Source organism: Sesamum indicum, linkage group LG8 (assembly GCF_026168435.1).
Source record: "Sesamum indicum cultivar Baizhima isolate 11 linkage group LG8, ASM2616843v1, whole genome shotgun sequence".
NCBI lineage: Eukaryota > Viridiplantae > Streptophyta > Magnoliopsida > Lamiales > Pedaliaceae > Sesamum > Sesamum indicum.
In genome coordinates, this window is record NC_142664.1 from 1,685,322 (window position 1) to 1,697,636 (window position 12,315).

Here is a 12,315-nt window from a genome sequence, read left to right on the forward strand (position 1 = left end):
TTAAATGAACACAGAAAAGCCAAATAAAGATGACTGCCGTTTTACAATCAAGAGCAAATCACATCCACTCGAGACGAGAGAACCCATTGGGATGGCCCAATTCCACCCCCTTTTCTAATATGCGGCAAGAGCCCATCAACCCAGCAACATTAATGATATTTTTTATTAATAGAATCCTTATCAATGTAAAAGATTATACATAAATGGATTGTGTAGTTCGGCCAAAATCCTAAGTCCAATGGCGATGTGAATGGAGGAGATACTGATAGAGGAAGAGGCAGAAGAGCCGCTTTGTCTACGTCTACGGGTAAACCTCCACCACAGAAACACTCTTCTTCGCCAAACCAAGAAGAATTCTTGGCCATGTTTCTCGCTCACAAAACCACTCTTATGGCTTTATCTTTCTCCATTCCCAAGCACTCTCTACCCTCTCATTTCACCACCAAATGCCACCTCAATGTCTTTGCACTTCCCCCATCTTTTCTTACTCTCCATCATGGTTTTCGTCGCCTGCGGAGTCCCAAATTCTCTGCCGTCGCCACTCAAATTACAGAAACGCCCACTCCGCCGCCCCGACAAGCCCCTGACATTGATGCCTCCGGCGGGAGGATTGTCCTTCCTACTAATCTCTCTTCTGAGAGGCTTCTCAGAATTCGCCACACGGTGAGACTTTTTGACGATTTCATTTTCTCTTTTACCCTTATCATCAACTGATTTTAAAGAAGAAGGTACGAGCAGTGAAGGTGTGGTGTGGAATTTGTGATTTTACACCTAATACTTCAAGTTAAATCAATCCAAAATCTGAATCAAGTGCCAGGAAATCAGTTTCATTCACAACTGGATACCAGTAGGTATTGTTTAGCAGCATTCAATTGCTGCGTTTGAAACCGGCATGACAAACAGCTCAATCACATATCATGGCTTTTTAACTGAAAATGCTAGTTCATTGCTCGGAATTATGCTACTGAGTAATTAAATGGAGAGCCTAGCATGGATATTTGTAATTCGATGTTGATGCTGCATTGACAGGACATCTGATTATGTCTTCAATCTTTGTTTATCTTATTTGACTTGAAGGTGTGGTGTGGAATTTGTGATTTTACACCTAATACTTCAAGTTAAATCAATCCAAAATCTGAATCAAGTGCCAGGAAATCAGTTTCATTCACAACTGGATACCAGTAGGTATTGTTTAGCAGCATTCAATTGCTGCGTTTGAAACCGGCATGACAAACAGCTCAATCACATATCATGGCTTTTTAACTGAAAATGCTAGTTCATTGCTCGGAATTATGCTACTGAGTAATTAAATGGAGAGCCTAGCATGGATATTTGTAATTCGATGTTGATGCTGCATTGACAGGACATCTGATTATGTCTTCAATCTTTGTTTATCTTATTTGACTTGAAGGTGTGGTGTGGAATTTGTGATTTTACACCTAATACTTCAAGTTAAATCAATCCAAAATCTGAATCAAGTGCCAGGAAATCAGTTTCATTCACAACTGGATACCAGTAGGTATTGTTTAGCAGCATTCAATTGCTGCGTTTGAAACCGGCATGACAAACAGCTCAATCACATATCATGGCTTTTTAACTGAAAATGCTAGTTCATTGCTCGGAATTATGCTACTGAGTAATTAAATGGAGAGCCTAGCATGGATATTTGTAATTCGATGTTGATGCTGCATTGACAGGACATCTGATTATGTCTTCAATCTTTGTTTATCTTATTTGACTTGTGACATGCCCATATTATCAATTCTGAATGATAAAGTTTCTATGACACGAGCATTTAATTAGTCTTGACAAAATGCAGTGTGCTCACGTAATGGCCATGGCTGTTCAAAAGGTTTATCCAGATGCAAAAGTGACAATTGGTCCTTGGATTGAGAATGGTTTTTATTATGACTTCGATATGGAGCCTCTGACAGATAAGGACCTTAAGAAAATTAAGAAAGAAATGGTGAGCTTAGTTTCTCGTTGTGTTGCGATAATCAGTCCTTTTCATTTTAAGTCAACAAAGTTGACGCATGACATTGTGAAAATATTCATTAAATTATGCTTTTCGGATACAGAATTTATTTCTTGAATCATCTGTAGGATCGCATCATTGGGAAAAATTTGCCGTTAATTAGAGAAGAAGTTAGCAGAGATGAAGCCCAGAAAAGAATAATGGCTGTCAATGAGCCGTACAAGATGGAGATTTTGGAGAGCATTAAAGAGGAGCCTATTACCATCTATCATATAGGTGACTTTCTGCTTCTTTCTATCTTCAAATCTGATTACACTTGCTAAACTATTTTTTAGCTGTAATTGCCTTAGAAAAACTTAAGAAAATGTTCGTATGTAGTAATGCCAAGGCTATTAGAATGCATATCCTCTTTTTGAAGAAAAGATTCCTTGCTAGGGATCCTTGACCTCGTGGCTCCGTGTAGCTAGATTTGACACGTGAAATTTGATTCTGCCTTTTCCTCTTCTTCTTTGTCATCTTCACAGGTAATGAATGGTGGGATCTTTGTGCTGGGCCTCACGTTGAATCTACTGGAAACATCAACAGAAAAGCTGTGGAACTTGAGTCTGTCGCTGGGGCTTACTGGAGAGGAGATACAAATAAGCCAATGCTGCAAAGGATATATGGTACAGCATGGGAGACTGAGGAACAACTGAAAGCTTATCTGCACTTCAAAGAAGAGGCTAAAAGACGGGATCACCGTCGGATTGGCCAAGATCTTGATCTGTTTTCTATACAGGTAACCTGTTTATAATTTTGGAGTAGTCTCTGCGCTCTTAGCTTTCTCCACCTTGGGTATCCAAATTCTGAAATTAGTTCTGTTATTAGGAACAACTCCTGAATAACTAACTTGTTAACTGCTATATGGAGGTGTAATGTTATGTTTTATTCACAAGGTTGAAAATTTGAAGTTTCTAGTTACATTGACTAAAATCTTAGACTGGGGTCTGCTATAATAGTCAATGGTTTCACATATGATGAATTCCGTGTTTTAGCATTTTTCTCTTCTCATTGATGGTTATTTACTTTCTACCTTTTCAATTTACCTAAGGCAGTCACTTCACATCATAATTAATGTAGAAGTACTCAACGTTTCCATCAAACTATGATATACACATCTATGTCTGTTTTTAATATACACACATTCATACCATGCATTAGGCTCTGGTGATTTTCCCAATTACAGCTTTGAAAGATTGAATCACTTATCCTGTGTAAAGGATCTCTAGCTTATTATTCCCTATAGCAGAGACAATTGAGCTTCTGATCATCAGTTTTACACTAAAGCTGTCAATAGTTGTTAGGGAAGAAAATACACAAAGATAATTATTTCCAGCTCTCTTTTTACTTAAAGTGAGTGGTTTCTTTTTAGAGAGTCTACAATGTACTGTAGCTGTACGCGTTAAAGATTCGATTAGTACTATTTAACCAAATCAGGTGAGTGACTGCTTTCACAATTTTTCCATGTAATATGTCTGCATGGCTCTATCATTCATGTTAGATTCCCTAACTTTCATCGGAGATGATTGATCCATGCATCTTAGATAAATACCTGCAGGATGAAGCTGGTGGAGGGTTGGTTTTCTGGCATCCCAAGGGTGCTATTGTAAGGCACATAATTGAAGATGCCTGGAAAAGGATTCACATACAGCATGGCTATGATCTGCTTTATACTCCACATGTAGCGAAAGCGGATCTTTGGAGGATCAGTGGCCATCTCGACTTTTACAAAGAGAACATGTTTGACCAGATGGAAATAGAGGAAGAACTTTATCAGCTTCGGCCAATGAATTGTCCGTACCATATATTGGTTTACAAACGGAAGCTACACTCGTACAGGGATTTCCCAATCAGGGTTGCAGAGCTTGGAACAGTGTATAGATATGAATTATCTGGAAGTTTACATGGTCTGTTCCGAGTCAGAGGATTTACCCAGGTACCCCTCTTTGGTTTGCAATATTACATGCAGGCCCCTACCAATATCTGCCAGCCAAAACAATATCTGGAAGTTGCAAATCATCCATTTTACTCCTTCGGTAAAAATAGCCCAGAAAATAACCAAAAATAAAATGAAAATACTATGGGAACACGAATACTCCTAATTTTCAAATTTAAAAATTACCATTCCCTATCTTCTCTCAACCCCCCCCCCTCCCCCCCGCACCCCATATTCATAAATGCACACATAAAAACACAGGCACCCCAAAGAATACACGCATATATTCACAACCAAGATCCACACAAATGGGAAAAGGGATTCAGGAGAGGCAAGGGGTTCGGATGCAACGGGGGGTGGGTAGCTTTGAGGGGGTTGGGGGGGAGTTGATGGCCAGAATAAAGGTGAAGAAGAAAAATAGGGAAACAATTTAAACAATAACAAAATTATTCATTTATCTAATTAAAATTTAAAAATTTAAGTTTTTACACCTTTTAATTTATTACTTTATTAAGTATATATGTAATTATTGTTAAGTTACTGTTAAGATATTATTTAATTGATTTAAGAAGACAAATTCTACTATGTTTTTTAATTAATTTACTTAGTTAATTGTATATTTAATATATTTATATTATTTACATGTAATAAATAATAATTTAATTATTTAAAATCTAAAAAAGGTAGCATTAAATTTTACCTATTAACTTAATTGATTTCATATTTTTATTCATAGTTAAGTTATAAAACTTAGTCATAGTTAATTAACTATTACATTCGTACTTTATTTGATCCTTTTTTTTTTTGTTTACTTGATTAGTATCATTAATTAAATTGTTGAAACTGAGATTATTAATGCACCCTTGTGGTTAGATAAAGTAACAAACCCATGGATCTATGCAATACACAGCGTTGGGGCAGCAGGGCATTGTTAACTTACATTGGGTCTGCGCGTAATTTCCTAAAACTGAGGGGTGCATCATTAACAAGACCAAACCTCAGGTGTTCTCTATATAATTATCCCTTTAGATAATGGATACACATGATGTCTAAAAGAATCGACTATGCTAACAATGTCTCCCAATATGGGACATCTAATAGAGTTGAAACTCAAATCAAATAGGAAAAAAGAACCATATAAGAAGATGATACATGATATATAGTGAGGTTCTCCAACACTTGGGTGATAACAGTACCTACAGGTAGCTGCAGCAACCAGAAAATCGACTTATATCCAGATATAACATGAGCCGCAGTATATTGAGCTTCTCACACCAAATGCAGATAGGATTTCCTCGAGCTTGTAATTTGCACTGAAGCCATTCAAGTTCATCAACATTGCTGCATCTTAATCCATTTATTTCTGTATGTGTCGGGAGTCTTATTAGTCCTTACCGAGAATAGGATTCCCCATTCCACTGCATCATAGGCACCTGATGCTCTCTGATAATAGCCATCATGCATTAATAGGTGTTCTCTCCTTTAACTTTTTTATTACAAAACCTGCCTTTTCTGGTCAATGTTATCATTGACCCAAACATACACTCATGACATGACAGAGGTATATATTTAGTCTGCTCTTTGATGGTTTTGCAGGATGATGCCCACATATTTTGTTTGGATGATCAAATCAAAGATGAAATCCGAGGTGTTTTGGATCTTACCGAGGAAATATTGCTGCAATTTGGTTTTGACAAATATGAAGTGAACCTCTCAACAAGACCAGAGAAATCTGTGGGAGGCGATGATATATGGGAGAAAGCAACAGTAGCTCTAAAGGATGCTTTAGATGACAAAGGTTGGAGTTACCAGATAGACAACGGGGGTGGCGCTTTTTATGGCCCCAAAATTGATCTCAAAATAGAGGATGCTCTGGGAAGAAAGTGGCAGTGCTCAACCATACAGGTATACCTTTGACTGCACACTTTATGTTGTTATGTTTCCAATTATCTCATGGGAAAAAAGAACGAACATTTTACTCTCCCATTTCAATGTTCATCTTCAATTTCTCTTGCTAACTCAAGTGATATCTTTTAAAGACAAATCTGCAATTCAATATGAATAATTCTTTGTGAATTATGTTGTCTTTTATCAAATTTCCTTACAAAGTAACTTTTCTTTGTACAGGTTGATTTTAATTTGCCTCAGCGCTTTGACATCACATATGTTGATTCAAATCAAGAGAAGAAGAGACCAATTATGATACATAGAGCAGTTCTTGGATCCTTAGAGCGGTTTTTCGGAGTTCTTGTAGAGCATTATGCTGGAGATTTTCCACTATGGCTTTCTCCAATTCAAGCTCGACTTTTACCAGTAACTGATACACAGGTGAAAAAGCTTCCATTCTCTTCCGAAAATTTCCCAGTGGGTCCACTCATATACTAGATACCTTTTTGGATCAAAAAATCTTATATTGATATGGTGCTTTTACACAGCTTTCTATATGACTAAACCACCAAAAGATGCATGACTTGAAATTCAATGGCTATCAAAAATATATATGTGCTACTATATCATTCACTGTTAGAATTGTCCCCGTTGCACTCCTCCCGGTTACTAAAGTAATATAGATCTTTATTTATGTACCTTCTGATTTATGTGTTGCTCCATGCTGATTTTTGTTGCGTGCGTTGACAGCTGGAGTACTGTAATGAGGTGAACAATCGATTGAAAGCTAATGGCATTCGGTCGGAAGTTTGCAGTGGTGAGAGGCTGCCCAAACTTATTAGAACCTCAGAAAAACTTAAGGTTCCATTGATGGCTGTAGTGGGGCCAAAAGAGGTAGAAACACAAACTGTAACAGTTAGATCCAGGTCTGGCAGAGAGTTGGGAACCATGGCTGTTGATGATTTTATCAGCAAAGTGAAGTATGCAATTGAAAACAGGACATTCTTTTAATCAAGGACTTGAACATGTTTTCGACCTCAGTGCCACCACGGAGGACTGCTTTTATTTGACATATGATCAAAGAAAAACTGAGTACGTACTTAGCACACACAATTTCTGTATGGACATATCTTTGAAAGATCAGCACGAGAAACTGCAACGAGAATGGTCCATTCTTTTCTTCTCACCAACCTTAGGTCAATAATTTTATTAATGCTTCCGTTTCTGTATATATATATATATATTTTCACAGGGGGGTCGGTTTGCTCTTTCAACGAACAAACAATTAGAAGCAAAGCTCAAAAAGCCAATCCATTTGGATTTTGGATTCTTTAATTTGATTGATAAACAGCTTTCACAGTTGTTGCGATGAAATATTTTTCTTGTTTCTATACTTTTATCCTGAATGGACTTCTTTTGGAGTTCTTATCTCCTAGCAACTTAAATTGCAATTATTTTTCTCAATTGCTGCGGTAGCAATCTACAGTAAGTTGCTCTCATCTTCTTCTCCATGTTACTAGGACCTATTTCCGCAGGGACAAATTCTAAGCCATGGGCATGATGCAAAAATGAGCCCAGAAACTGCATTGGTCATTTGCCACTTGCAGTGACTTTCAACATGCTCTCTCTTCATCTGGCCTCCCCTTCACATCTCTCATTTAGTTCATCCTGATCGGCAGGTCCTTGGACATCTTGGTCCCATCATGATGAATGAAATCTCATGCCTTACCTAGCCACCCTGGTTATTCGCTTACAAACCAGCTTAATCATCTCTTACTTTCTGATGAAGAAAGTTAAGAGAAAGGGTACCTACATTCAATTTCTTAAGTGTATAATTACCATCCTCCGGTGTTGATGATAACTTCATACTGTTAAACATGTATATGTCATTTCTGGAAACATAGAGCAACAGGCTGCAACTGCACTAAATAATACCAAATCAAACAGTTGAAGGTTCTGCCTCAAGCCCACCCCACGCATCTGCTGCTTCACTCTCTTGTCATACTAATCAGTGAGCATTGGAGAAACTAAATAAATTCTAGATTGAGTCATAGTTGGACAATAAAGTACTGTTTGCAAGTTGCATATGCCTAGTCGACGAAAACATCAATCAGAAAAGTTTAGAATGTGGGAAAACAGATTTCAAAATAACACTGAAATTTATTTGGAAAAGTGGTACCATTATGAAATAATCAGTTGGCAGCATCCAAGTACTGCTAAGAGTGATTGGTATATCAACACAAAAATCACCATAACCATTAAATTTTTAGGGTCGTTCTGAATCATGAATCTTGGTTATATTTAAGCCAACAGTCCTGCTAAAGCAGAAGAGTGAGCAGTAACATCGAGCCCCCTAGGCATGTTCTCCCTTCTCACTTAATACAGTCAAATATGATGAAGCCTTTCTATAGAATGAGGAGTCAATAGGTCTAAATTCCAGTTACAAATTGCTGAATAGATATAAAGCTCCCCAAAACCTTAGGGGCAAGGATTACTATTGCCCTCCAACTATCTGATTGTTTGAGAATAGCTTCAAGGCTGTGTTTTTAAATCTGTACATTTTGAATCTCCCAACGCAAAGACTCCCGTAGTTCAGTTTTTATGTCGTTTGCACTTTCATGTTTGCCAAGCCCGTATTGTTGCCGCATGGTGTCGCTTGTAGGATACCATTGTTGCATTGCCTTTAGCTCTTCCTAAACATTGGCAATTGCTTCAGTCCGAGAAACTTCAGCTGCGGCTTTTATTGTATAATCTCCTTGAGGAAGCTCCGCCTGAGTTCTTTCTTGTCCCTCGAAAAGCTCCACAGGTTTTCTCTTCTCTGCACATGCTTCACCTTCAACCTGAGGCCTCGCAACTGGAGTTGAAGCAAAGATCTGACATTGACTTAACTTTTCTTCAGACTCTCCTTTAGGTTCAGCTGGAAATTGCTCGTTTTGAGGAGCTTCCGTGCTCTTTTCTGCACAACCAGGACTTATATTGTTCTGAGGTTCAGTTTCTCCTTCAAGTAGCTGATCTGGAGTAGCAGCAGGGTCAAGATCCCAGCAACCCTCAGGCAAGTTAGTACCTTCAACTTTAAGTGAACAAGATGGCACCTGGTGTGAAAATCGTAACATCTCTCTTCTTGGGATCCATCTAATCGCATTTGTGTTTGCATTCCTCTGATATACAGTCTTATATCCACTGAGTTTAATCAAAGGAGTTACCCAGACCCCATTCTCTTCAGAATAGTCCTCAAGAACCTCAACCATTTCATACTGGTGCCTAACTTCATCTGGGGTTGTTCTGTTCCAATCTGGTGACCAATTCCGATACACAGCCCATATATCTCCACCTCTTGGATAGATTCTCACACAACCTCCCCTACCAGCCTTCTCCCTGCTAAGAAGATGAGAGAAGATGTTGACTTGCTCAACCATTTCAGAATGGAACACTCTAAAACTTCCACAAGATTTGGTAAATCCAGAATCCAACCAATTTACTGACCCAAATTCACAATCGGATTTCGAGCTTAAGTAGCTTATATAGATCTTGAATGGATTCAGTGAGATGACTTCACGAATTATACAATACAACCGAGGCATACCATCTTCTTCATCATACAGGGCCCATATCTGCTTTGGCTTAAAGCATTCTTCTGATCTGCCCTGGTCAAAATTATGGAAGTCGGAATCTGGAACTGTTATCGACATAGATGCAGTTCTCTTCAGTTCTGATTGGAAGCCAGCACCCATTGCACCTGATACCTTAATCGTCTTGGATTTATCAACTTCAGCATGTGTATTTCTCTTCTCAGCCTCTTGATCTGCTGCTTGTGACGCCAACCTCATCTCTTCTAGCTTCCTACCGATTTCTGATCTTGCCTTATCAATTAATACCTGTCTCACGTCAAATGCAGGGGCAGCTGCACAGCGTCTAGTTGAAGTCTCAGACGGGGAGCTCAAAGCCGGCTTCAGTATTCCATTACCATTGACTATTTTTGCTTCTGCAGCGGCATCAGGAATTTCTTCTTTCCTATTGTTAACTGAGATTCCCAAGTCCATTTTTCTCTTCTTGGCAGGTCTACCACGCCTGGGTTTTGGTACATCATCTTGACCGGTATACCCATTAGATGTCACATGACCTGTACCCTTTGCCCTGTTATTTGTTCCATTTGCTTTGGTTTTGTTTGCCTCTTCATTGGCTTGATAAAAGACAAAGGAAGACGTAGACAGTCCATTAGGATCTACAATGCCAACAGAATTTATGGAGGAGGTACCCTGAAATGATATATTGGAGGCATACTCAGATCTATATCCAGCATGATGTCCTGGGGGGCCAGTAGGTGCACAATATCCAGTGGCTTTTGGTATATATGTAACTCCGCAACCATGACTTCCATACCCATTCTCAGGCGCATAAGAGTAGGTGCTGTAAGGGAAAGAACCACTGACAGGGGCTAACCCTGTTTCAACGGCAACAAAGACACCACGACAGTTCTTACAGGATAGTCGCTTGTTTACATATTTCCTCAGATATTCATACTGAACATGACAGGAGGTGCACACGGTCCAAAATGTATCGAGTCCTGAATGAGAAGCTGAAAACTTGGTACAGTTGTCATAACCACCAGCCCCAGTACTGCACCCAGCAAACAAACTTCTCCTTTGATCATAAGAGCTTCGTTTCACACTATCAGATAAAAGCGTCCATGCTTCAGAGACAAGTCTAAATGCCCCATCAGCTCCAACAGTTCTATTCTTATCAGGGTGAAGCAGTACTGCCAACTTCTTATACTGTTTCTTTAGTTTGGACTTGTCTGCAGATGGATCCGACCCAAGAATTGAATAGAAATCACATTCTCCATTAATTTTTGCCTCAGAAGCAATGTAGACTCCAAATGTGGCCACCATTTGTGATATACCCTCCAGCTCAGGACACAGCATTTGAGCTTTTAAAGCATAATTCTGAGCTCCAATGACATCTTTCATTGCAAACTGCTTCTCAGCAAATGCTTTCGCTCTAAGTGCTTCCTCTATATTGCTTTCCATGTCAAGTTCAACTTCAAACCCAAATTTTTCAAGGAAAAACTAGAAGCAGCATATACTGGGTGAACCCATTCCCAAAATAGCCGATGTTAAGCGCTGCAAATTATGAAAACAGATCATGATACATTCTCTTTTCTTATGTACACATAACATGGTTTCACCAACAAATATCACAAAATAAGTAAATTATCCAACATCGTACACAAAATGATTCTCTAATGTCAAACCAAGTGATTACCAATCCAAATACATGCATGATTCTTTAACTCAACTCCAGTTAAAATAGATGTTCTCCAAATTTTAAATCTTGCCCTCCACATTCATCAAGCCATCAAAAGCAGCAAGTATTCTGAACTAAGCTGCATGAATAACTCAAAAAATCATACTTCAATTTCACTACCCTTTCAGGAATTCTACCCTAGTCAAACAATTTCAAGTAAAATTCAAAATACATAGAAAAGAAACATATCACCAAAATTTTAGCACAATGTCTCCATCAACCAAAGATCTAAACTCAAAACAGAAAAAAAAAAAAATCATTTCAATTTCCCACCATTGTCACCTCAAAAAATAAACAAACTTAAAACTTTAAAAAAAAAAAAAAGAAAGAAAGAAAGAAAAACAAAAAAACTCACCCAGATTTACAACAAAATCCAGAAGCAGATTATGAGAAAATCTCGTCAGCCTCAAAAATTAGCTTCAGATCTACACAAAATCTAGGGTTAAATCCGGACCCAAAAAACCACCGTCCAAAATGCAAATAATACCATCAGTAAATAAAAAAGAAATCACAGCATTAATAAGCAAAGAAAGAAAAAAGGAAAGCTTACTCAAAGGCAAGTAGAAAACAGGTGGAGAGATGAAATTGGGTGAGAGAAAATTTCCGGCAGCTGAACCTCCGTCGAACGCCAGCAACCAAAACCAAATTCAAAAAAAAAAAACAATTTTCAAAAAATACTGTTGAGAGTTTATTTAAAGTAGCACTACAACTACAACGATACGCTGCTGTTAAAAATATGTTAATATATATATATATATATATATATAAAATTAAAATTAATATATCTACAAAAAATAATTAGTATTATTAGTGAGTGAAAGTGACAGTCATCATTAATTAATATGTGTGAGACAATAAAAATTAAAAAAAAAAAGAATATATTAATTGTTAAAAATGAAGGGTGAGGTGGAGAAAAATATGAAGAAGGATTAGAATTATGTGTGGTGTTAGGTGAGATGGATGGAGTGCAATTTTATTTAATTATAATATTTGATGGAGTTTTAATAAGAAAAATGTTTAACAATAATACAACTTATGTTAAACTAAAATAGGAATCTACTTTTTATATATTTTTTTTTATATATGCTTCCACTTTTGATGGCCAGCTTTAGCACTCCAATATATTCTTTTTTTATTTTTAAATTAGATTAGTAATTGATATTCTTTTTAAAGA

At 37.6% G+C, this 12,315-nt stretch overlaps 2 protein-coding genes across 3 annotated transcripts; one reads left to right on the forward strand and one right to left on the reverse strand.

Moving 5' to 3' along the window:
• The first annotated feature begins 202 nt into the window (after positions 1–202).
• EMB2761 (threonyl-tRNA synthetase, putative / threonine-tRNA ligase) lies at positions 203–7,230 on the forward strand. Its single transcript, XM_020695768.2, has 8 exons — positions 203–663; positions 1,820–1,966; positions 2,104–2,251; positions 2,500–2,753; positions 3,573–3,950; positions 5,547–5,855; positions 6,078–6,278; positions 6,588–7,230. The coding sequence occupies exons 1-8, from the start codon at positions 364–366 to the stop codon at positions 6,846–6,848; spliced, it is 1,998 nt and encodes a 665-aa protein (XP_020551427.1). The 5' UTR covers positions 203–363; the 3' UTR covers positions 6,849–7,230.
• A 999-nt stretch (positions 7,231–8,229) lies between these two features.
• LOC105167398 (uncharacterized) lies at positions 8,230–11,859 on the reverse strand. 2 transcript variants are annotated; one of them, XM_011087096.3, is made up of 3 exons: positions 11,692–11,859; positions 11,497–11,566; positions 8,230–10,957 (listed from the first exon to the last, which is right to left on the reverse strand). In XM_011087096.3, the coding sequence occupies exon 3, from the start codon at positions 10,862–10,864 to the stop codon at positions 8,531–8,533; it is 2,334 nt and encodes a 777-aa protein (XP_011085398.1). In that variant the 5' UTR covers positions 10,865–10,957; positions 11,497–11,566; positions 11,692–11,859; the 3' UTR covers positions 8,230–8,530. The 2 variants fall into 2 exon arrangements, with proteins under 2 accessions (XP_011085398.1, XP_011085399.1); XM_011087097.3 differs by lacking the exon at positions 11,497–11,566.
• Between the last annotated feature and the right edge of the window lie 456 nt (positions 11,860–12,315).